The 25,646-nt window shown below is 37.4% G+C and overlaps 1 protein-coding gene across 1 annotated transcript in view; it reads right to left on the reverse strand.

Annotated features, from left to right (window-relative positions):
- The window catches only part of LOC139743828 (polyamine-transporting ATPase 13A3-like), a 72,394-nt gene that overhangs the window by 36,627 nt on the left and 10,121 nt on the right, over positions 1–25,646 (reverse strand). The window contains exons 2-9 of the mRNA XM_071654284.1: positions 16,535–16,592; positions 8,410–8,577; positions 6,508–6,566; positions 5,750–5,810; positions 4,924–5,009; positions 3,559–3,636; positions 3,193–3,262; positions 1,900–2,037 (exon numbers count right to left, since the gene is read on the reverse strand). Of these exons, the coding sequence (XP_071510385.1) occupies positions 1,900–2,037; positions 3,193–3,262; positions 3,559–3,636; positions 4,924–5,009; positions 5,750–5,810; positions 6,508–6,566; positions 8,410–8,577; positions 16,535–16,591 (717 nt within the window). The 5' untranslated portion in view covers position 16,592. The remainder of the gene's footprint in view (positions 1–1,899; positions 2,038–3,192; positions 3,263–3,558; positions 3,637–4,923; positions 5,010–5,749; positions 5,811–6,507; positions 6,567–8,409; positions 8,578–16,534; positions 16,593–25,646) is intronic.

The following is a 25,646-nucleotide window of genomic DNA, read 5'->3' on the forward strand; positions in this document are numbered from 1 at the left end:
AACAAATAAACAAACATACAAACAAATAAACAAACAAACAACAAATAAAGACGAGCAAACATACATATTAAATACATACATACATCATATACGTACACACAGCAAATCGAAAATGGCACATAAAACCCGTTTAAATAGGTATCAACACATTTTAGTTTCTTCTGCAAATGTCAGCTGTACAAAAAATAATACAGAGGCGATATCCCAAACAAGAGAAAGACTGCTTCGAGAAAACACCACGCAAATCAAAAGTAGAAAACACATAAACACGACAAACCAAACAAGAAAAACAAAAGCTGTCTGCCAAACATACCCGAGTAGCAATTGTCATGCATGGTTATTTTTCCTACTTTCACATATTGTTTCCTTGACGTTTTTTGTCTACATTCATCAAGATAAAGCAAAAATACTGGCGCTAGTAATAAAACATTTTGAGGAATGTCGATCATTTTTCTTATTTATGATTAAATAATACTAAGAGCTCGCTTAAGCCTCACCATGCGTTAGTTTATGGTAACCTAATTTCATTTTGCTAAACATGAAGGCATCAGTAGACAGATGGCAGATTTGATATTACTTACTAGACATTTACGACTCGATTTCTGACATTTCTAGTTCAAGGTAGATAATTGCATAACGCGCAGATAAGTAATGTGACGTGCTACGTTATATTGTGTCTCAGCCACTCTCATTACATGACATACGGCGGCCATTTTGTTATTGCGAACAACCGTTATAACACCGGCGCCAAAAGTAGTGAGTCAGCTAGCTACATCGTTATTGCTGCATCAAATCCCAACAAGATTACATCGCTTTTTATATCGTTAAGCCTGCAATAAAATGTTTCGTCGTTACAGTCAAAACTCACTCTGGGGTGTATTTTGGTCGTTGCAGACAACACGAAATAACCCACACCATTGGCTGAGGGGGGAGATAATTTGATTTCTGGCAAATTGCCCTACTTAAGCTGAGCCTACAAATCTCTTTTAGGAGCCTGTCATTGGGAATATAATTTTGTCGAAAATTGATTTCTGTTGGGCGAATGGCAGGCAACGAGTGTACATTGTCACATCAACTCTCCTCACTATCATCGGGTTTGGGTGGATTTTCTCCACAGTTTGTCGTGTTTTGATCAACACTTTCGCCATGTCCAGTTCACGCCAAAGTTCACCAGTGAAGATGTTACCTCTCCTTGCTAGTAGCCTCTCCGGCGGGGGTAAGAAAATGAGGCAGAAAAGAGCATGTTTCTCTGCTCAAATAGTCAAAGAAATCTCGAAAAGAAACCTAATTCTCTTCTTTATTTTGCCCATTTTTCTCCTGCAAGATAATGGCACTCTGATTGTAACTAGCATCTCCAACACTTTACCAATGACAGGAGACCATGAAAACAAAAGAAACCCAAAAGGAAATACTGTATTGGCTTTGACGTATTCAAGATGATTATGCTTAACAGCAGATGAGCGTAGAAGGTGGTATCATCTTGAGCGCTCTTCTTGTTCAGAGCAAGCGGCAAATATACAATAATACATCACTGGAACAAAACCTTCATATCTTGGAAACACACACACACACACACACACGCACGCACACACACACCTTATCAACTGCTGTCTTGCAAAAGAAACAAACCTGATAGGTTATTTCGTTATTGCGCTATGTACGCTCGTAAGCCCAAAACGAACTGCAGAAGGCAACCGAATGTTTCACAAAAATCCAATATGTATGTAGATACATATCCATATCATTCATATCTACATCTCTCTCTTTCTCTCTCTCTCTCCATCTATCACATATATATATGTGTGCATATATATATATATATATATATACACATATATATATAATATGTATATGTTTATATTCATTCACCTATATGATTATATGAATTATTGAACAAACCTTTCTCGTGCTGTAGATTGTGAGAGTGATAGAGATGAGCGACATGCCTATGATCGCCACAGAGAAGAAGACGTAATTATAGCCGAATATCCACAACATGACGCTGTATACTTGGAATATGTAGAAAGGGTTCATCGCCTGCAAAAGAGACGGACACCATTGGAGAACATTATCTCGGTTGTCATGGTTGCAAGGCCGGCGTTGTGTTGTCACGGTAACAGCGCATACCCGTACATTACCCATTGCAAAATCTACGTTTCGATTTCTTTCTAATAATGCACATGTACCCACTCGATTGGATCCCCTCTCCGCAAAAAAACAAAACAAAAAACACAACAAAACAAAACAAAACAGAAAAAATACATGCAGGCTTTAACTTGTACAAAATAGCTTCTGTCTGTCAGAATTTATAACATGTCTATGTAAATCTTCTTGCTGCACGATCCATGTCACGTGAAATTGACGCTAGCCGATAAAAACAACGGCAGTCACGTGTCCTTTCTTTCATTTCACAGGATTTAGATTGTATTTCTGCGACATTTTTTTTAAAGAGACACAGTCAAACAAACGTCAGTATCTTCAAACGTTTGATATGGTGCTGTAAACGTGAACATAATTCATTTCATTTCCTGTACATAATATCACACGCGCGGCAAAATACGGCGTCCCTGCAAATTAAAGCGCTCCATGCTTCAAAGGTTATTGCAATGAACGGTACAGGTTATTAAAATGTGTGTAATCCGTACTCGTACACTGTCATACGTACAGTTGTAATTACATGAACTTTAATTGCTTAAAATCATCTGATAGTAGGCATTTCTATACTGCCCCTTTAAATTCTCTTTCCCTTCATATAGAATACGAAGAAAAAAACAAAATTATTATTATTATTATTATTATTATTATTATTATTATTATTATTATTATTATACATGCCCTATATCATAATCATGTTCACTATTGTGTCTACCTAATTTTTGCAACTGCTTGCAACTGGTATTGCGTTTTATTCTTCTAAATGAGTTTCTTTCTCAATACTGAATGTAACGAGAAACCTTCAAGATACTACATAATATATCCTCACATTATAGCCTTTTGTTGTCGATGCTGTTAGTTTTGTTTTTGTATATTGCTGATCGACCGTTCAGAATGGCCTATCAAGGAAAAACAGTGAATGTTTCTCGCTGACGAAAAGTTTGTTTGTTTGTTTCATTCGAATTTCTTGAGACCTCGCATATATAGTCATTTGCATTTTCTCCATTCCCGTTCAACGGAATAGGAGATGGCACTTACCTCTTGAAAAAAAAGGACTGGAATAGGCTTCAGAGCTATGTTTATTACATTGCTACCGTATAGCTTGCGCCTGAAAATTAAGCAGAAAGAAAGAAATACTTACAATACAGGGAATCAATTGTATATAAGGGGAAAGAAGAGGATATAGAATGGAGGCAAAGTGATTTTGTATGAAAAAAAATATTTACACCCACCCTCCCTTCCGACTTTCTGCCTTCTGCCTTCTCCCTTCTCCCAACAAAACAAAGAAGAGCAATGCAAGAAAATAAAAACGAAAGTAGAATCCGAGTCTAGCAGATATCCAGATGGTTAAAGAAAAAAACAGAAAAACACGACAAACGCACAAAGACTATTAGACGTACTTACCTGATACCTTGTTCTTTAACACCGAGCCCATTATATTCAGTATAGAAGTCGGAAATCGGGACATTCGCATCTAGGCCCCTGTAAAAAATAAAAAATGAATAGATAAATAGAGAAAAATTTAAAGCATGTCAAACAATTAGCATTTATTTCTATATTAGAAATAATTCTCTACATCGGCTGGATCATTTTCGCAAACGTTGATTCGTTGTTCCAATTTTAAAGTTTCGGATTCGTACTAGTCATCCATACGTCACATGTTTGTGATATGCATATTTGATTGGTACATACTGAGTAATTTTTCATGAATTGTGACATATATGTAACATTATGGTTATATAATCACATAGACACCTATAACATATACCACATATCTGCATATCTCATTGTGTAAGAACGTTTGTGTCTCACGTCTGACTCGATCACTATTGTCTGAATGAGGGAGTCTATTCAAACAGATGACATTAAATGTAAACCACATTACTGAAACAAGGTGGGAAGCGAAATATAATGTAATATAATATAATATAATATAATATAATATAATATAATATAATATAATATAATGTGATATGATATGATATGTTAAGATATTATGATATAACATAATATAATGTAATATAATGTAATATAATTTAATATATTATATTATAATATGATATGATATAATATGATATAATACAATATGATACAATATAATATAACATAATACAATATAATATATAATATCATTTGATATAATATAATATAATATAATAAAGTATTGCGTGTGTGCTATTAAACGTTTGTGCACATCACACATTTCCATGCATAAGTCGTGTACATCAAGATTACACTTTGCAGACGATCACCTACCCACTTTACATTTAATGGGCTGAATTGGTTTTATTTGGGATGTGAAATCTTTCATTTTCCAATTGTACGAATTAGCCAGCCGGTACACGCCTGAGTGGACATGTCTATCAGTATCATGCAGTGGGATTTTTCATCCAGTAAGTAGGAAGAATTCAGCAGTTGTGAAGTTTAATCAATCAGGTGTATGTATTACATGTCTTGAACGATAGTGACCAATGCTGGTGACTTCTTTTATCAAAACGAGAACTTGATGATAAAGGTCTAGAAAGGCGCTTATTTATTCATTTTTGTTCGTTTGTTTGTTTGTTTTGTTTGTTTTTAGCGGGATGCTATATTTCCCTATCATATTTTAAGATTTATTTCATTTTTGGTGATGTCTGAAATATGCATGGTATCATGGTACATATATATACTACACGATAAGATCAATGTAATCTGAGCATGCCTGGCAATTATATAATCGAAGTTGTTGTCCACGTTATGGAGAGTTAAGAATGATATACAGGGGCTTACCGTAGTCTTTCGAATGTATTTCTTTCACCCGCCCAAATGTACTTCAGCTTTTGAAAGACAAAATACTTCATCGTTCTCACTGACGTCTGTGGGCAGAGGGAGAGAAAGAGAGAGAGAGAAATGATTCGTACTCGGTACATTCAAAACTGTGTTTGTTGACATACAGTAATCGTACAATACGACAAGCATCAATCGAACAGCAAAATATAATTTCTGAATGACTGTTTTGAACGAAGTGTTCACATTTTCTTTCGTTCATTCATTTTGAATCTTACACATCTATATGAATATTTCATATTTTAAATTCCGAAAGTTTACATCCAGTCCGCTATGAGAGAGAATACTGAAAGAAAAAAAGAAAAACAGTGTCGAATTATCTTTGCGCGACTATATCTATGCTCTCTCACACATGTTTAAAGGGATGACATAGTTTGGGTGAAATGGGGCTTCAGCTTTCCGACTTTTTTTTTGTGAGACGATGAGAAACATCGTATGAAATATGACAGAGTACACAATTCTAGGAGGAATTCAAAGTTTATTCGATGAAAATTTGTTTTGAAATGGTTGAGACATCCAGAAACAAAGAGGTTTCAGTAACAGATGACACCCAAAGTCATTTCAAAACAAATTATTTTCATCAGATAAACTTTTAATACCTCTAAGGATTGTGTTCACATACGTCATTTTTGACTGTCTCGCAAAAAAGTTTTAATCAGAATCGTCCTTCTCAACCAAATTATCACTCCTTTAAGACTCCAAATTATTTCGATTCACGAGCGTTGGCAACAGAGGATCACTATGAGCGAACGAAATATATTTTACTTACCATGGTGTAACCTGCACCACCGTTGATACCACTTGTAAACTCTGTCGTGATCTTCTTCTTGCTGACAGATCAACAAAATGATAACAAAGGTAAAAGTGACAATGTCAAAAGTAGGGATGCTATCAAAATTGAAATGGATCTTGCAGAGATAATTTTTCGGTTATTTTGAAACATGAGACGCCAATCGTGATTAATTGAATATAGTTAAACCATTCAAAACATGACTTCATGATCAACGTATTGTATTATATCATCAATGTTAATTAAACTGTCTTTTCCAAACTGTTTTAAGCCAGAAGACTTGTTTAACGTTCTAAAATCCTTAAAGAAACTATGTGGACCAATTACAAAATAGCTTTAACTAAAAACAACTAAAACCATAGGATGTATTAACATTTACTTGATATAATAGCATTCCATTGGTATTCACAATTTTGATAAAATATTTATCATTTACGTGACATGATGAATATACGCAATGTGTATGTGACGGTCTAGATATAAATAGAATTTTGAATTCTTGTTAGAATCTTCTTTTGAATATCAAAATCATGCATGACGTACTTCATGTCTAATATTTATTAGATCCGATCATTATGATAATTTCAGTATGCTCTTAAGGAATTTCTACATCATTTACCTGCTTAGGAATAGGGAGTACCAATGGTATCATTGTCCCACGGAAGAATGGACTACATTATGCTGTTCATGGTATGCATCATTGTGTTGAAGAGGTGGTTCTGAGACAGGAAGCTTACCTTTCAATCTCCACTTCAGACGTCTTCACCTCGCTGATGTGCCATCTCTTGTAAAAGTCCTGTCATGGGATGTAGCGAAGTAAATGATCGGATGTTTGACAAAATTTACTTTGTTTCTCTCAATCAGACATTACAACTGAAATGTTTGTATCGAAAATGATAATACTTGCCGGTCCATTCTGTCATCTGTACATGACGAATGTTAAAGATTAAGCTCATTGTCTGAAGTGTTGGAACTATACCTTTAAAACCATTATGTATACAGTCTTTTCTATTATAGTCCCAGCAAGGAGGTCTCTCCTGCACCTCCCTGGTCCTAAATAGCGCCAATTTGGTATAAGGGAGCATGTCTTCACTGAACACATGACTATTTGTTCCTTATTCTGAGAGCATTTTAATATACTCTGATTCTGCTAATTAATTTATTAGCAGTCCAGACCAGAAATGTAATTGCATTTCTATTAGCCTTAATATTTTAAACGTAAACGGGCATTGATGGCGTGTTTTCGTTTAGCTGTAACATTTAAGATTCTAAAAGGACGGAGAAGAAGAAGAAGAAGAAGAAGAAGAAGGAGAAAGAGAAGAAGACGAAAACCTTCGAGCTAACAATTGACGACTTCTAGTATACGATTCACCCTGGCTGCAAGAGTTAATTTCCGAAATTTCACTACCACCACCTGTCCGACCTTCCAAGACAAGGGAATGTTGGAGGAGGAGATCCGATTCCAATCTCTCATTAAACTATTAGTGGCTATTAGTGGCTAACTATTTATGTCCTGATAATTCCAAATGCACGGTCGTTGAGGCCAATAAGCAAAGGATGATGAGTTTTGGTTTATGAGCAGGTGGTTGGAAGTTAAAATTTAATGATGTGATTTCAAGTTAATGCCACGCCCGTTGTAGTTGATAAACAAATGCCTAAGATGGTGTCCTACTTATTTTCGAATCCAGATCACAAGATTCTCGACGAAAGTTGTCGAAATGGTTAATATCCACTTTTACAAGAAACTCTTGCTGACGTGCTGTCATCTAATCTCTCTCAAAACGTCTGAATAATGGCAGTATCAGAGGAATTACTCCCCCCCCCCCCGACATTTACCCCCTAAATACTAGTTTGTGATAAGGTTAGACAAAGATCAGTGTTAGTGTTAGGTTTAGGGTAAGAAGTTAGGGTTAGGATTAGGTTCAGGACTAGGATTAGGATTAGGGTTAGGGTTAGGGTTAGTGAGGGGAAGGGAATAGTGAGAGGAGCTAGGGGGTTAGTGTTAGGGTTAGGGTTAGGATTAAGTTCAGGATTAGGATTAGGATTAGGATTAGGGTTAGGGTTAGTGAGGGGAGGGGAATAGTGAGACGAGCTAGGGGGTGAGATGGAGACCGACGAAGGGGAATGACGGGGAGGGGAAAGTGAGAGAGAGGGGAAGGGTGTGAGTAAGGGAAATGTTGAGAAGGAGGGGAAGAGTGAACGAGAGGGGAAGGGTGAACGGGATAGGAAAGATAAGGGTGAGGGGAGGGGTAAGGGAGAGGGGAGAGTGAGAGGAGGGGGAGAGTGTGAGAGAAGGGAAGGGATAGAATTAGGGTAAGATTGAGGGGAGGGACCAGGGAGGGACGGGTTAGAGGGGGGGGGGGGGTAAAGGGAAGATGGAAGTCAGGGGAGGGGTAAGGAGGAGGGAAGAGATGAGTTTATAAAGTGGGAGTGAGGGGATAGAGAAGGGTGAGGGTAGGGGCGGAGGAGGTTAGGGTAAGTGTGAAGGGGAGGCGAAAGTGAAAGTGAGGGAGAGTTAGGAGAAAAGCAAGGGACAGAGGAAGGGAGGAGGTGTGAGTGAGAAAAAAGGTGGGGGCGAAAACAGTGAGGATGAGCGAAGGGTGAGGGAGAATTCTTCTTGAAGTCTAGCTTATACTCACTTTCAGTAGCAGATAATCGGCATCGCTGAGATTGCACCTGACGCAGAGGGCCTTCACCCTCCATTCTGGTTTCCATTTGCAGATGAGGAGTGGGATCCCGTTTGTGAAAATAGTGAAGATAACAGCGAGCACCGTCCTCCACAGGCGCCGTTTGTAGCCAAAGCACTCCTGGAAAGATCGACACACATTATACACGTATTAGACATGAAACTCAGAGGGAAAGTCAAAGTAATGTGACCCCTTATCACTCGGATAGGACATTGCATGGTCGAGGACCCGGCTTCCATGCGTGAGTTACTCACGACTCACGCGCGTAACAGAACTCACTTCATTCATTCATCGCAAAGAGCAAGGTGCTATCATAGTTGCCCACTCACCTACAACCACACAAGAAAACGAGCGAGTGATCTTGACCATACGCAGTTACGCTGGAGACGACTAACAATAGTCAATAACAGTGTCAAACAGGTACAGTGTGTCATACAAGAGGAGGACGAAGAAGATAATGATGGACAATTTAGGGAGAAGAAGAAGAAGAAGAAGAAGAAGAAGAAGAAGAAGAAGAAGAAGAAGAACAACAACAACAACTTCGGAAGAAGAAGAAGATCAAGAACTTTATGCAAAAGAAGAAGAGCTTACAACAGTTATAGTGGCTGGGGTTGAGTTTTTCGTCAACATCAAAATAGCAGTTTGATCTGCGCAGCTGATATCGAAGTGTCTGACATGGGATTGTGTCTTAATTCGAAGTTTGAAAGCATACAATAATCTAAGAAATGTGTTCAAAGTCTTGAAGACCCTTTAGATTTTAATAGTCAGCAGTTTTGACGAGTTTTCCTAAGTGTTAAGCTGTCAAACCTGACACTCCTTACACTGTGGCTGGCGTGGTGTTTGAAATTTCCCGTTTCACCCATAATGACCGGTGATTCAGTAGATTCAAAAGTGTAACGATCACCTGAGTATCGGACCTTTACTTTCATTATGACAATAACTGATGGGTCATGAAATTAGATGTATAGCATATGAAATAAAGTCTTATCACCACATTGCCGTGTATAACGATAAGAAAATACGGAAGGCTTTTGATTGAGGTTTTCAGGACGAACTAACGCTCAAAGCACATAAAGGGTTGAGGCCTTTAAAAGCAGGAAAACGCACCTATTGGCCATATTCTCATATTTTGCCCATTTGGAAGGTGCTAATGTAGTCGTTTGGATTAACTACTGCACCTATATACATCAAGAGAATCCCTTCTAAGGAGAATACATTATTCATAAAGAATTACATCCAAGTGCTGAGATTGCTTCTCCGATCACTGATGTGAAACATGATGATATTGCGGATAGTTTCACCACCCCCCCCCCCCCAAAAAGTAAAGAAACAGGGGTATATGTCTCATTTACAGCATGGAAGGAAAATGTTCAAAACTCGATCTTTAAAGGACACATAATACTTTAAAGTAACCGACTAATTCCTGGCACCTTCACACATCTCACAAAACTTTATCATTCACATCAAAGGACCTTCAATGAATTAATTGTTACACGTAAACTGACAATGATGACATTTTCAATTGGCTTCTATCGAAGACGTACAGTTACTTTCCCTTTGTTGTCTACCCTGTCTATAGCTGTCGTTGTTTACATTCTTATTATTGCTTATTTTTGTTTGTCTATTAGTTGTTGTCGAAGAATAAAAGAAAAAGAAGAAGAAAGAATAAGATGTGATTGAACGCTGCCTGGCACTCCTAGACATTAACAGGGCCCTGATGTGATCTCCCTTGATGTCATTAAGACCATCCACATGGCTCATTCATCGGGCAGGTGTCGCGGCGGAATTGGCGATGGCAAATAATGACCCCCCTCGCCAAGCACCAGCCTCTCAGAACGCTTTACAAAGATTATCGATCTGGTTGCCTTCTCTCTTCTGTTTTTTTTCCCCCTCGCGCTTTCCCGCGCGCGCGCATTCTCCCTGTTCTGTCTACAACTATGTCTTGAGTTTTATCGTTGATGTTATTGGTTGTCGTCTTTATTCTCCTTTCCAGTCTCTCTCTATCTCTCTCTCTCTCTCTCTATTCTTCTTCTTCTCTGTCCATATTTCTCTCTCTTTCTCCCCGACTATCTCTGGGCGGAAGAACTCCAGGATTCCGGAATCACTGGTGTGCCATCCCCTCCTCCTCGTTTCTGGTAATTTTTCTCGCCTCTCTGGGCACGCATAATTAGAGGAGGGGGAATCGAAGGTCTAACTTCCTACAGACGACGCCAGGCTCGCCGAAGCTGATTATACACCCGGGAAAGAAAAAACTCCAGAAAAAGAGAGTCCCCAAGTTTCTCCATTGTTTCTGTTTTTTTCCCTCTATTTCATCAAAGCCAGCGCAAGAGAGGAGAGAAAACATACATCGAAAAGTCGAGTTTATGTCCACCGTGATATCTTACATGTGCGTGGTGATAAAAATTCAATCTTTTCCCCTTTAACCGACAACAAGAAGAAAAAAAAAAGAATAATGCAAATATGAAAAACTACAAGATCTGGTAATTGTAAACCTATTTGATACACACACAAACATACATACACGAACACACATAAAATAGGAGTGTTTGTCTGATTGTTTGCTTTTTCCATCAAGGATTATTTTTTGTTCTACATCGCGTAATAAATATCTTTACTTATGTTCATCTGTAAGAGATTTCAGCTGAGGTCCCTAAATGATAAAATCGTTCCACAATGAATATCACATTTTTTTTTCTGGTAACACGTTATAGTCAGAAAGGAATCGAAGGAATATATTATTTGTATGTTCTATCAGAGAGTATACCCTCCTTCTCTCACTCTCCTTCTCTCTCTCTCTATATATATATATATTGTCTCTCTCCCTATCTTTATGTTATTCTCACCTTAATACCAAGAATAATCAACTGCCTAGGGGATTTAGAGAACGAAACGTATGTGATGACGCAACATAATCAGTCAATTCACCTGAGGGTGTATGTTGCGATGATGGCACAACCTGAACTCGTTATCGAGCATTTTTCTTTGCTTTTCTTTCGTTCTATTTCTTCAGGAGGCCGCCTCAACAAACTGTAGCGATTTGCAAATTATCGTGAAAGTTGTTATCTTTGAATGGAAATCTAATTGATATGAATGAAATAGGGGCATTAACGGATTAAGAAAAATCGCCGAAGGAAGACTTCACGGAGTTGCGTCAGACACATTAAGAACTAACACGCGCAAGTCGAGCTTTTTTTTCTTTCTTTCCTTTCATCTTTCTCTCCTTTTCTCTGTCTGTCCCCAGCTCTTCATATGATTATATATATATATGTATATATATATATATATATATATATATATATATATATATATATATAAACATATATATGTATATATATATATATATATATATCTTTCCCTCGGCATATTATTGTCTCTAGCTATAATGACGACATAATCATTTCATTTCGTCATTCTTCCATTGATTGTCTCACTGAATTGGATCAATCGGATTTTGCCCTCTTTTTGCGCATGTATTCATGACGCACGCCATTAACTGTGTATCAATCCTTTACATGATTGATACAATGGAATCATATCCTGACATTACACACAATCATATTTTTTTTTCCAACGGTAAGACTATCACTTGAATAACGGGGACACACATACACACATACACACGTCCAAATACACACATAAAAGATCGTGCTCCATTTATACGCCGAATGAATAGCTAAATGCAATTTGTGCTGTGTGTCACTTAATTAAAATTGATATACCATCTCATGTTAATCATGAATTAATTGAACAATGCAATCTAAACCGATAAAATAGACCAATCCATCTCCGGTGAGGGCGTTCCACCGATTCAATAATTTCCATGACTGTATTCGTTTACTCTTCTCCCCCCCCCCCCCCCTCCTGCAAGAAACATGGTTGGTCGTAGAATTACGTGGTTTCATGCCTTCTCGACTTGCACTGCACGATGCTCACAAATCTACGACTCAGTTCTGGATACATTCATTTTACTACATTATTCATATGTGTATAATATCTCATCGAGAATAGTATACACCATTACATTCCCGCTGCGTCATACACCGTGAGAAAATAGGTAGTTGAAAGAGAAACAAGTGTACAAGCAGTCAAAGTGATGAAATATATATCAAAACATAAAGGTAGATCACTGAAGAGTACTTGCTATATCTTTCCAGATAAATAATGACTAAACCTGTCCTTGACCATTGCGTACGAATTTTTTTCGCTTTTGATATGAATAGTCATTTCCTTGAAAGAGATGAAGTATTCATAACGATATCACTGAACTATAACGTAAATTTCAATCACCTCGCGAGTATGCCAGGAAGGGAAAAAAAGTGACTAGACACGAGAAGAAACCAGAAATCACAACAACGTAATAACGACGAACGATATCAATCGATACTCCTATCCCCGTCAAGCGTGCTTGTTATCGATCGCCTGGTTGTGTTAGTCAATCGAACCGGCTCACTGAAGCGAGAGTGAGCAGGCAGCTCAGGCGAGAGAAGGCGGGGCAGAAACCGACTAGGACGCCAGGCTGCAGGAAGTTGGAGTTGAATGAAGGTGGCGCGAAAATGACATAGCCACCAGGAGTTGTGTTCAAACGACATAAGAACGTCTGCTGTCCCTATCTCCGAATTCAGCCTTGTCAGTGAGCTATAGTGGAAAGACTGCCGTGATCGTAACAGAGTGATGTTCAAGATAATATGATATCACACTGATAAATTAATTCACTGCGAATTTTAACACCTACGTTTGTTTGTCGTTGTATTTTTTTTTTTTTGGGGGGGGGGGGTGAGCTTTATCCTATTCAATATATTTCCTATGGGACTATTGTGTCATTGTTGGTGCGTAGTAACATGAAAGAATACAATCTTCATTATTTTTGTGAAGAGAAATTTGCTGCAGCTGCTACTGTTGTTGATAAAAAGTGAGGTTATACACTGTATTTGCAAGAGAGGGTGACTACCCTTTAAAAATCCCGAGAAAGCTTTATTGGATAGGACGAAAACAGAAACCCAACACAATATATCGAAAATGTACTACATCTCACTTTGCTGATAGTGTGTGTACCTGATATTGAGACACAGTACCCGTTTTGCAATCGAGTCTGGTGCTGCGTTTGAACGTGCCACCGAAGGGAAAAAACACAAAAATCCTCCTCAAAATAACCCATATCAATTCCCAGCGAGTGACCTTTACAATGACTTCGTTTGGAAACCCCTATTTTTTCCGGAATCTATCCCTAAAGCCCATTTAACTCCAAATGGCTTGTCATCAACGGCTCGAGGCGAAATTTATTGAAAATGTAATAAAGCGGTGGGAATGCGAAACAATAAGCGTTCGGCTATCCTCACGCCTTGCCGTAGCTCCGGGCAGTGAGGTTGGTGTCGGGAACTCGAAACCGCGTCGCGAGAACCTGCATGTCACCAAACAGCTGCGAACAGCTTCCAGCAAGAATGTTAGGGCTTATTCCAAGTTTATGTGCGTCTGTTATTGTGTCTTAATGTTTTCCCTTCTTCTTCGTTACGAGGGAAATTAAATCCTCAACATGTTGTGTTTAAAAGTTTAACAAAACATTGTTCAATGAGAGTTTGAAGTGGACCTAAGTCTGCCATATCAGGTTATGTCAAAGTAAGAATTTGAGAAAGATTGCGTGCAAACATTAAAGTTTGTCGAAAGCTCTTCTTAAGTCAGTTTTGCATCCAATGATATTATGTTAAGCACCACTTCTTCTTTTTTTCGTACTTCCTGCGATAATCTACTTGATACCACAAATAAATGATCTAATCCTCTCTGATTGGATTGATTCTTCAAACTGCAGACTAAAAAAAAAGATTAGTAGAAAGTGAGTACCAAACTTGTCCTCTATTTGTACCTTTGCATGTATACCATGCATACAATGGGAGAACAATCATTACGCATTTCCAGCAGGTTGTGTCCAGTCCATAATATATACATAGAGATTTAAAAAAAAGAAGAACGTTAAATGTGTTCATCTGCTTGATGTGTTTTGCGTGGCGGTATCCAGTGGTTGTTGTTGTTTTTTCTTTTTTTTTTGATCCTGAAAAATAGTGTCAAAGAACATTTATTCAGAAGTGGTCACTGTTTTTGCATCTTCACTTGCCTAACATTCAAATTTAATGCACAAGCTGGCCTTTAAATTTGTCGAGCAGAGAATGAAAATGACATCGAGTTAACATCAATCAAATGAAAACTGGTCATAATCACCATAGTGATACCTGATTACTCTGACGTCAGTGCAGTTTTTTTTTATTGTGAAAGGAAGAATTTATTGATTGATAATATTTTACAATGACGACTTATATCTCCGTCTTGTCAGTCTGCAGATTTCAGAAGGGGCATTTCATCACGTGATTTTCCCTGACAAATTTGCTCTCAGCCAATCAGATGCAAGGCTTTCAGCAGCTTATAACATTAAGTTTTGTCATTGATTGACAACATTCATGAAACGCTGCCCAGATCGAATGGAATCGTGATTTTGTGATGATGACTTTTAAAGGTGTAATAGTTCCATTACCACTGATTGGATAACATAATTTTTAGACAATGTTAGAGGTGACAGTCAACGTCACAGCTGCACCACATTTTGCAGAATCTTCTGGAGAACGCAATCACCGTTAGCTGTAATGTGAACCTATGATGAAACCATTTATTTTTTACTCCGACTTTAAAACATGCAGTCTGGCAAGTATTGTACTTACGTATTTCGCACATTTCATTGTATCTCTATTTCTGAAATGTTATAATTTTATGGTGTAAACAACTGGTGTATCCTGTATATAGTTTTATGTTGATGTGGCTGTTATAATTTGCCAAGACCCCAACCCTACTCTGTTGAATTTCATGGATACCTTTTTTTTATTTAATAAAACATGGAATTTCATGCAACGCATGTTTACTCAAAGCGAACGTATGAAAGCAGCCTACAAGGTTTAAAGTTTTGGTATTCCCAACCGCAAAAGGTATTCATTTATTAAGGGTCGCATCTTGCTCTAAGAGAACAGCTTGCTCGCAAACACAGTTTAGACCAATGCCCCGTTTTAGACATACCGATTTATTTAAGAGGGACATGTTTAGATGCATCCAGAATTTCAATGAACCGAATGGAAGGGGTATATTCCCCCGCACGCCATACGAGCATCAACCAACCATCCGGCATATGTTACTAGCACTACCGCACTCTGCATGATATTTCAATTTTTCGCTCTGATGTGATTAGCACCGCTTTACGCGGCCGATCTGGAGTAATCTCTTTGTAATCTTATCAAGTAAGAAAGGAGAGATTGACAGAGAAAGAATGAGAAAAAGGAAGAGGAGGAGAAGAAGAGACAGACAGACGGACAGACAGACAGACAGAAAAAGTTGAAGATAATGCGTCCGGCTAAAATACAAATGGATATGATTCTAACTATAAAGTTGTTTTTTTTTTCGATTGAAAGATGTATGAACCAGCACAAGGATAATCAGAACTATAATTGAGACCTAACAACAGAGACAAAGTGTAGCAGGAACTTTACAATGTAACAATGTAAAGCGAGAATTATTTCCCAAGTCTGGGTTTGTACACACATACACACGAACATACGCACATACATACAGCTGTATGTAGCCTACTTTCTATAACATGTATCATATGTTATGCATACATAATTAACATGCATATGTATACACACATGATATGTCTGTAGGAGTTGGAAGAAGCCAAACACAATGTGAGACAAATCGACAGAAAGACAGACATTGCAACTGCGCGACAAATTGCCCCATGTAGACGCAAATCAGTACTGAACTGATTAGTGTTTTAGTAGTAGCTATGACACATTAAGAAATCATTGGCATACGTACTCGGGCAGGATTTGAACCTACGACCTCCTGATCCTGCTCGAGTATTTGATGTATGCCCATGATTACCCCTTATCATGGCTGCTACTGAAACACAGATCAGTTCAGTTTTTAAGGTCGATGTGGGGCAATTTGTCAATCAGTTGCAATAAAAAAAAAAAATAACCCGAACAACAAGAATTTCATCAATTTGAATAAAGACAGAAATTATAATATGCCGTTCTGCACTCACCAATTCATCTTCTGTGCCCTCGTTGAGGATGGCCTTTTCTTTCAGCACCGAGTGCATGCTGTTGGAAAAAAAAAGAATACAGGACATTGGTTAAAACGTAGACGATAGAGATGGGTTGCAGAAAACATGTTACACTGCGACTGCCGACTAACCAAATCAAAGCATATCGCACACCGCGAAAAGCTGTCTATTCTTTGAAGTGGAAAATTCGAGAAAGCACTCCACGACCACAATAATTATGTAATGCAGCCGACTTCCTACGTAGGTCCCTACAGATTGCTATGTTTTCAATGAACGTAGTATGACGTCACAGTAAATGGCGGTTGAATATGAAAAACAAATGCAAAAATATCCTGTTAACTGGCTACACTATTCTTTAAATACATACACAGTATATCGTTTTTCCAATACCTTAGATACTTTTCCATAACTCATAGATATCTTTTCCCATTTTAAACCATTCCATCCGTGGCATTTCCTAAACCGCAATTATCTTTAAAGACCATCGTAATTGCATATTGTCTTGTCAAAAACTATTGTCATTTTTCTACCCGCTACCTTGATTATGCTTTACAATTTGGCATTGCCATGATTATTGCTCTGTGAATAGACAGAATATAAATAGAATCTAATGTGATAGAATATCACTTTATTCAGGCATATTGTTTGAACTGAGAGGCTTTTGGAATGTACTGAGCGAAGGTACATCAATAATTTTGCTTGAGGGATTTAAGGATTAACTCAACAGATTGAAATCAAGAGGCCATTAAGGAACCAGGAAACCACGCAATGTAATATTCATGAACATTTTTTTTTATTGAAGTTTGTAAAAAGTTGCAACTGTATGAGAAAGTTCTGACATACTCCGAAGATTCTACTCCTTTCTTATCTATCCTACATACTTCCCAACTCTGTGATACCATGCCTTGTTTAATACAGTGTTTTGTGTGATAATGAGATTTAATGCTGTGTTTAATCACTATTGATACCTCTTTCAACCATCTTGGTTAGATATGAAATTAAAGACCGTATTATTTAACGGCACTTTGTTGCACCCAAAAGTACGATAGCACATGGAAATCAAAATATTTCCGTTTTTCTCTCTCATTCTCGTACTGTCTCTTTATCTCTCTACCTATCTATCCCTTCCTTAGGTCTGACATTGAACATTTCTTATCCGACTCAGGACATCTGATGGTTCAAATATAATCTAGGAAAGTTATAATTTTCGGCTTATAATAACCGCTATATTCGACAAAAGAAACTAATATGAACATGAATTGGATCAGAGTAACAATAAATAGAAGTAGAACTACCGTAAATGCAAAGCAGACAAGACGCTTGTGAGGTACTCAAGCTTAATCTTTAACTAAACCTTGACTATAAACAGTTCATACGCATGTTATTTAATGTGTATAGAGTAGCGAATATACAGGGCTGGAGAAGAGGAAAACATGTTGCCTGCCCTACGTTTCACTTTTCGATTTTTGGTCTGTTGGGAAATGTATAAGATGTATACTCATCAGTATGTTTGTATTTTATATCTGGAGGGAAAGTCTTTTTTTTCCCGTTGATTAGTGGATATATAAAATCAACATATATATCAACTATATATTTATACAGGTGACAACTGCTACTTTTCCCGTTGATAGTCAATGATAGTTCGTAATGAAAAAGATGTAGAAAAAAGCAAACAGGAAACAAGGTAGAACGTCGAGGTGAATCCGGTCAGGTACTTGACGTTCTCGATGATAATCCTTTCTCTATCATTTAAATGGTTCAAAAGAAGGAAAAAAATGCAACCTATGTAGATTTGGGCAAGGGCATTGTTGGGTCACTATGGAAAACGAAACGTTACAAGAAGGAAGTCGACCACCAGTCTTCTGAACCACAGGTGAAGTGCCGGAGGAGAATTGCTCCGCGGAGCGATACCAAAGAGAAAGATGAGACATACTGGTCGAGCCAATTCCAGTTAGGCGTAGATAATGCAAACAAGAAGAGAGAGAGACAGACAGACAGACAGAGAGGGGAGAGATGGCGAGGGAGAGAGGGAGAGAGAGGGAGGGAGGGAGGGGAGAGAGATGGGAATTATCAAATTGGACCGGGGAGAAGAGCGCAGGTGAATAACCATACAGGTTGCAGTCAGGTGGAAAGCTGGAAAAGATGCAGAAAAGATTTGAGTGGTGGTGTACAGAGTCTCAAAAGTCTCAAAACTACCCACAATCATGAGGTGTGAAAAGTGTGCCATCTTCTATTCGCTTCACTATGTTAAATTGGTTCATTTTCAATGAGAGTTTAAAAAAAAACCCTTTACAGAGTAATAATAAAACTTCAAGAAACCCCCTCCCCCCCAAAAAAAAAAAAATCGAGAAAAAAAAAACACACATAAATTCTACCACGTGTATTTATGTCTGAAAAAAACTTCACGCATAATGCATTCACATGAAACTTAATACTTGGCATCATGATATTCGGCGACAGTTACGGTTAATTGCTTAAAAAGGGAAACGCAACTTCTATTCATTAAAGTAAAGGCCTACCATTTTCGGGTGTCTACTGGACTATAGGTTTACTATTGTATGGTGAATAATGGATGGTTTTTGCTGATTGAAATAAAAATTGATTTAGATTTAATTCAATTTAATGGACTCTTGACTTTGGAAAATGAGGGTTCGAGTCCCATACGCAGGCGCTAACATCTTTTGACAAGATGTTTTTACCCACTATGCCCCTTTCGGCCTAGGAGGAAAGCTGTGTACTTGACGATGGACGAGGTTCCAATGACGTCAATTCTGAGGGGGCAAAAACTGCTTATGGAGCCCCCACGGGCTTGGCAAGCGCGTAAAGCGTTATATCCCATGTCCCGTGATACGCAGGCGGCGCGTACTGCGCGCTAGAGCTACGCGACGAACGCACACGTGATTTGTTTTTGCTCACGTCACGGTACCTCGTCTATAGTGGTGTGTGACAACCTCAAGATGAAGATGGTGATTATCAGCAGCTCACACGTCTATTTTCTCTGACACCGTACAATACTCAAGCTACATCACCACAAAAAAAAAAAAAAAAACGATTAGGAGCCATCGATAACAGAACTGACCCTTTTTATCAAGCGGCATGTGTGTAATCTCCTCTCCTATATTAGAAACCCTATGGGTTTTCTCGAACGAATCATGTATACATTAATTTGCATATATGCATATTCATCACATACACCCCCTACAAAAAAAGACAGTTTTACCCGAATTTTACTATGCGGACTCTCTTCCTCACTAAGCAAATGTTATTGATAAAGAAAAATTTGACATAGATAACCGTATTTCTTGGAGCTGTCTACAAAGTTCAGCTACACCAATAATATCGGGGAAAAAACACCTTCGAACACACCATCACATTTTTGTCCTCACATCCAAAATAATAAACAAAGTACCAGTAAGAGTCCATTGCACAAATGACATTTTATGTATGTGCACTATACTGACTACATTGATCAAACATTAATTGAAGCCTTGGGAGAGGTCCCTGTTTCATTTCCCGGACAAGCCCCCAATTGTTACAATCTCAGGGAGAAGATGATAATAATCAGCTGCAAACACGCCATTTCTCTGACACTGAATAATAATCAAGCTACATCACTACCAAATGATTAAAAGTCACCAATAAGAGAACTGACTTTATTTTTCGAGCACCATGTGTGCGATCATCTAATATTCTTTTTCAGAAACTTTTCGTCCACGTGGGTTTCCTAGAACAGCGAATCATAAATACATTAATTTGTATAACTATACCACATATTCACAACAAGGGTTACAATAATGGCAGTACCCTCTGGGAATTTTGTAAATGAATTGATATTGCGTGATTCATAGCAAACAAATCTTCGGGCTTTGTTTCCTACTAACACTGCAAAACATTATTGAGTCCTTATTCGGACAGGATTCCTACCCTCATCAAGACAAATAGCTGCGATTTCATTGCATTTTTTTTTTGTGCTATTGATATCATCAAAATCGCTGACATTTCTTACGTTCCCGGTCTAAGGAAGGAGACCAGACATATTGCCTAATCCCATACCATCTTCCGAAGTGATTAAAATTACAAATTGGATAACATCGTCAAAAATTAGGTCAATTTGATAATCCCTTCAAAGTGGTAGGCATCGAGGTTTAAGCTGATCCACACACAATGAATGATGAGTCTTGAATACACCATTGTCAGTCATTTCAAAGATTTTTTTCTCTCTCTATAAAGAAGCATTCCTTCATATTTTGAGTTTCCATCATTTACTTTGCGAGGACATCTGCTTTTAGACCTATATATTTCCGCTTTCAGAATTGAAGAGCTAATTGTGATGGAAAGGTTTTATCGTACATGTGTGTGTGAGAGAGAGAGAGAGAGAGAGAGACACACACTATGTACATAGTGCATGTTGTAAAACGTATCTATTTCAGAGTGAGCCAATCATATATTTCATCTGAACATCTTTTTTAATAAGGTCCTTTCTTTAGAATATAAAGAAAAAAGCAAAAAAAAAATAGATCTAAACATATTTACAAACTATACTCCATGCAGATTCGCGAAAATAAACAAAAAGAAAAAAACACAAAAAAAACTGAAGTAAAGTCATCGTGTGGCAGTTCAATTTATTTCGAACTATTTTGGTTTTACAAGAAATTTTCTGTTCGTGATTCCTACCCTCATGTATCTCTAATGCATTGAATGAACACATTTACCATTACAGGTGGGAACCCTTTAACATACACCTTTTCCTTTCTTCAAACTACGAACCCCTTTAAAAGGAAATAAAAAACAGTATTTACTGGAAGTCATCCTTAATATGCAGTATTGGCATTGTTCGGAGCCGTTGCCAAGGCAACCACTTCCAGCTGTACAAATGCCCCGTTCTCCAAGGTACATGGACATACAGGTGTGAAACAGAGCACCTCATATAATGTCGTCTTCTGCAGTTGCATTTTACCGAGTGCAGACACCGAGAGAACCGGAAGGGGGAAAAATAAAACCAAAACAGGAAAAAAAAGGGACTCAGGAAAAGGGAAGGAATACAGATTGCTAACAGGTCGTGGATATTACAATCATCGTTACAAACACTATCTCTAAGATGTGAACTTCACATCATTGATCTGCAGATCTGCATTTTATTTTATGGATCTATACTTTCACTTACTCATTCATTTACGTATTCATTAATATATATATATATATATATACAAATACATACAGAGATGCAAATTATAGACGGACAGACAATTCTACAGCCGAATCCTACAGCGGAAAGCACTGCTATTTTGAAACAATTCGAATGTGATGCTATTGTAAATGGATTATCTGTCCTTCTGAGTGTATGTATTCAACGTATATCTGCAACAATACCTATGTGTATATTATCATGATTATTTAATATTCGTATATCTACGTGCCTATATACCTATGTAGCTACATGCAATATACATGTTGATATATAAATAGAATATTATATGACATGTATGACGCCTTCATATCTTCGCTAAACTGCTTTTAAATGAAAAGGGTGTAGGATATCAGTGGAACAACTAGCCGGAAAATATAGCACTGTCAAATTACCGTATTGTTAGCTTTTCCCTCCTGGGTTGTCCTTCCATATTATTTACGTTAATACTACTTCCAATTTTCAGCACGATTCCCTTAAATGATGCGTAATCCCATCCCTGCAAAGGCCATGCCTGTCGCGGGTTGAAAGTATTGGATGTGGGAGTCGATCTACCGATATGTGATACAGTGATTGTCCAGTACTCGTTTCATCACAGCTTAAACTAGATTATAGATGTCGCAAAAGCAGTGATATGGAGCTTGTATTAGGTATTTCATATGAACAAAAGTCATCCTCAGCGGAAAGATGGGCAGATGACATTTTGGAATAAATCTGTGATGTCACAAAAACAGCTGACGCAGAAATTTGTCAGAACATGGCTAATCGTTTCGAACTAATGAATTGATTGATAGACGATTCTGATAAGGTCACTCGAATGCCATAACGCACATGAGACAACTGTAATTGTGAAACGTCATTGAAACATGGCATTCAACAGTTAAGTGTCATAAATGAATAAATGGATATGTGAGCTTCAAAAGGACGTTAAACGCGTCAGTAATGCAATGTGGTAAAATTACAAAACAAGAAACAAATCGGTTAGATACGTCACAAGGATTTCATGCTAATATTTTTCCGCTAAAAATGAGAACCAAAAATGATATGATATGTGTCAAATTTCAGCTCAAATTAGCCAAACCGGAAAGAAAAGCATGCTCTTGCACGTCATTCATCTTGTTACCCCTATGCTTTGATTCCTTGAATTGTCTCAGACTTGAAAAAAAATCTTTCTAAATGATTGTCACAACCTAGTGATATGACATGTGCGACGAATCTCATTTTGGTTTGATATAGCAGCTTTTTTTTTTAATCAAAAGGCCGCAATAAGCAGTATTTGCACCCCCTTTTTTCTTCGCGGTAATAATCAATCAATGCTTGCACCATCAAACACACACACACACACACACACACACTCACTTTTATCCAGTATATTTTGTTTCATTCTATCAAAATTACACAGTACAATCATACAAGTAATTGAGCCTATTTTTCAGTTTAAGTGTTCACACTAAAAATTAACTTGGACAAGATTATTCATGTTACAACTGTTACATATATAAATATCAATTTACACTTGAATAAAATACACACACACTCTCACACACACATCACCGTGCACTCTCACACACTCACACATATATACATACATACATACATACATACACACACACACAAACACATACATGCATACTCACACATCCGCACACTACTCTGTAATCTGGCTCCCGTTTTCTTTCTCTTTCTGCCTGAAATTTAATACTGCTAAATTGTTCGAAATGCAGACTGGAGTCTCAAAAATCATTTATGGGCCTACATTCATTCTACCTCTGTTATATTGAAAATATTCGAATCTGATTTTTGTACTCCATACATTGATCGAAAGATCTTTAACGTTGCATTGCCCTGTATATGGTGCATGCATGGGTTCATAAGCCGTAGCCGGGGTCACTTCTCTATAAAGCCAGCCAAATATTGTTCATGGTAAAAACAGTAATGATATCAGAATTGTCGAAATATATAAAAAGAGAGGGGTACGTAGGTCTCAATGTGATGCTACATGTATAAGGACATGGATCTGATATGCTGTAATTTTTCTCCTTTGATGAATTTTCTTACGGAATAAACCCCCCAAATAACGCAATTGATTTACAGTTCCGAATAGCTAAAGCCCTTTCAAAATAAACAAACAACAATGAATAACTTGTTTCAATGTTTTGCTAAGACAGACTAATGAATCTAAATGTTGTCTTAGTAGTAATTTGCTTTTGGATCTATGTTACTTTTTTCTTTGGTTTCCTTTTTTTCCGCATGCATTGATCCCTAGAGTCTCTGCAATTCAAACAAATTTGGAATTTTGAAATATCATCATCACCAAGGTAGACATTGCTTATCGTGTGACGTATTCGCTGGTTTCCTGCTTGCGAAGAGCTCTTACTGGCTCGGGATGGTGAATGATAAGACCATCAACGACTATTTCGAAGTTTTAGACGGAAAAATAAGATAACGAAGCAAAATCGCAATGCTAAATGCACGGGGAATCGCAGAGTCAAATTGATGCATTAAGTCATAAGCCCGCCGAGTATGAGCAAAATGACTGAGCAATATCAGTAATGCAACCCTGTCCATTACGGTCTCTGGAAGCCATCAAAATGCTTTCATAGCGCCATATGTATGCATAAGGCAATCCGGGATCATCCAAGCAAACTGTACAATCCATCTATTGATTTCTTCTTCCTTTTTCATATGCGTGTCTGTTCTTTTTGTTGTTTGTTAAGCCTGAATCGAGGTTAGAAAAATATGGAAAGTTGAGACCTAGGACATTTTGGTTACCATATATATACAGTTGTGTATGCATACAGGAAAAGGGGCATGAAATATAACATAAACTATCATGAAATTTAAAAACGTTGTTATCCATACGGATTCTTCTTTCAACATCGAAATATTCTATGGAATATCTGGACGAATTCTTCTGTATCGAATCTGGTTCTCTGTTTAGTTACTTGATAGCTATTGTCCAAATTTTGTCTAAGCTTTTAACACCTTGTCTTAAAAAAGAATTTAAAAAAAAATCAATCATTTCCTAAAAGCAATAATGTTGTAAAACATATTGTTCTAGTATACACAGTATTATCTGATTATAGGAAATAGTTTCTAGTAAGTCAAATCGAACAAAAAAAGTAATGATATTTACATAAAGTAATCCTAGTGTGTCCTTTTACAGGAAGTCACTGACATTTATAGGCCATATTGACAGGGCAATAGTACGACGTCACCAGCATTGATTACCACAGGACAGTAGCCACAACTTACTCCCAATGCAAGGAGGAGGCACTTTCTGACAGCAATTACAACAGAAATTGACACTATTGCTACGTTCCGAAAAGAAATGGATCTAAGACGACGTCGTAATGCAGCGAGTATAATCTCAAAAAAAAAAAAAGATCGTTAAGTAAAGAAAATTCCGTCTTGATGCAATTGTTTACATCAATTAACAAAATAATGGCAATAAAATCGCAAGCCCTAACAAACATACAACAATAGAAAACAAAAGACCAATAGCAACAAAAGCCAATGTTTTTAGTGTGAATTAGCAAGTTTGACGATTGCATAGGAACAAGATAAAATACTATAGTACTTCTGTAACATAGACCACACTAGTCGTTATGTTAATAATAGTAACCACTGATAAAAAGTAAAATAAACTACAGAACACGATATTCAATTACGTGTCCCCCTATACTTATATAATCATGTCGTCAATAGACGAGATATGAACGAATATTATTTACATAATTATGATGCAGCTATCTTGTAGAATGGACACCCTTGTAATGCTCAGAATTGCACGTCCTTTAATATTTTCAGAAATATTGTATGATTTGACTCTTTTTGAGCAGAAGGATCTAATGTTCACGTATTTGTGCATTGAATATTTTCAAGAAATGAAGGCGGTTTTTTTCT

The sequence above is a fragment of the Diadema antillarum genome, unplaced genomic scaffold (assembly GCF_040938485.1).
Source record: "Diadema antillarum isolate AM-2024a unplaced genomic scaffold, OU_Dant_1.0 seq00001110_RagTag, whole genome shotgun sequence".
Classification (NCBI taxonomy): Eukaryota; Metazoa; Echinodermata; class Echinoidea; order Diadematoida; family Diadematidae; genus Diadema; species Diadema antillarum.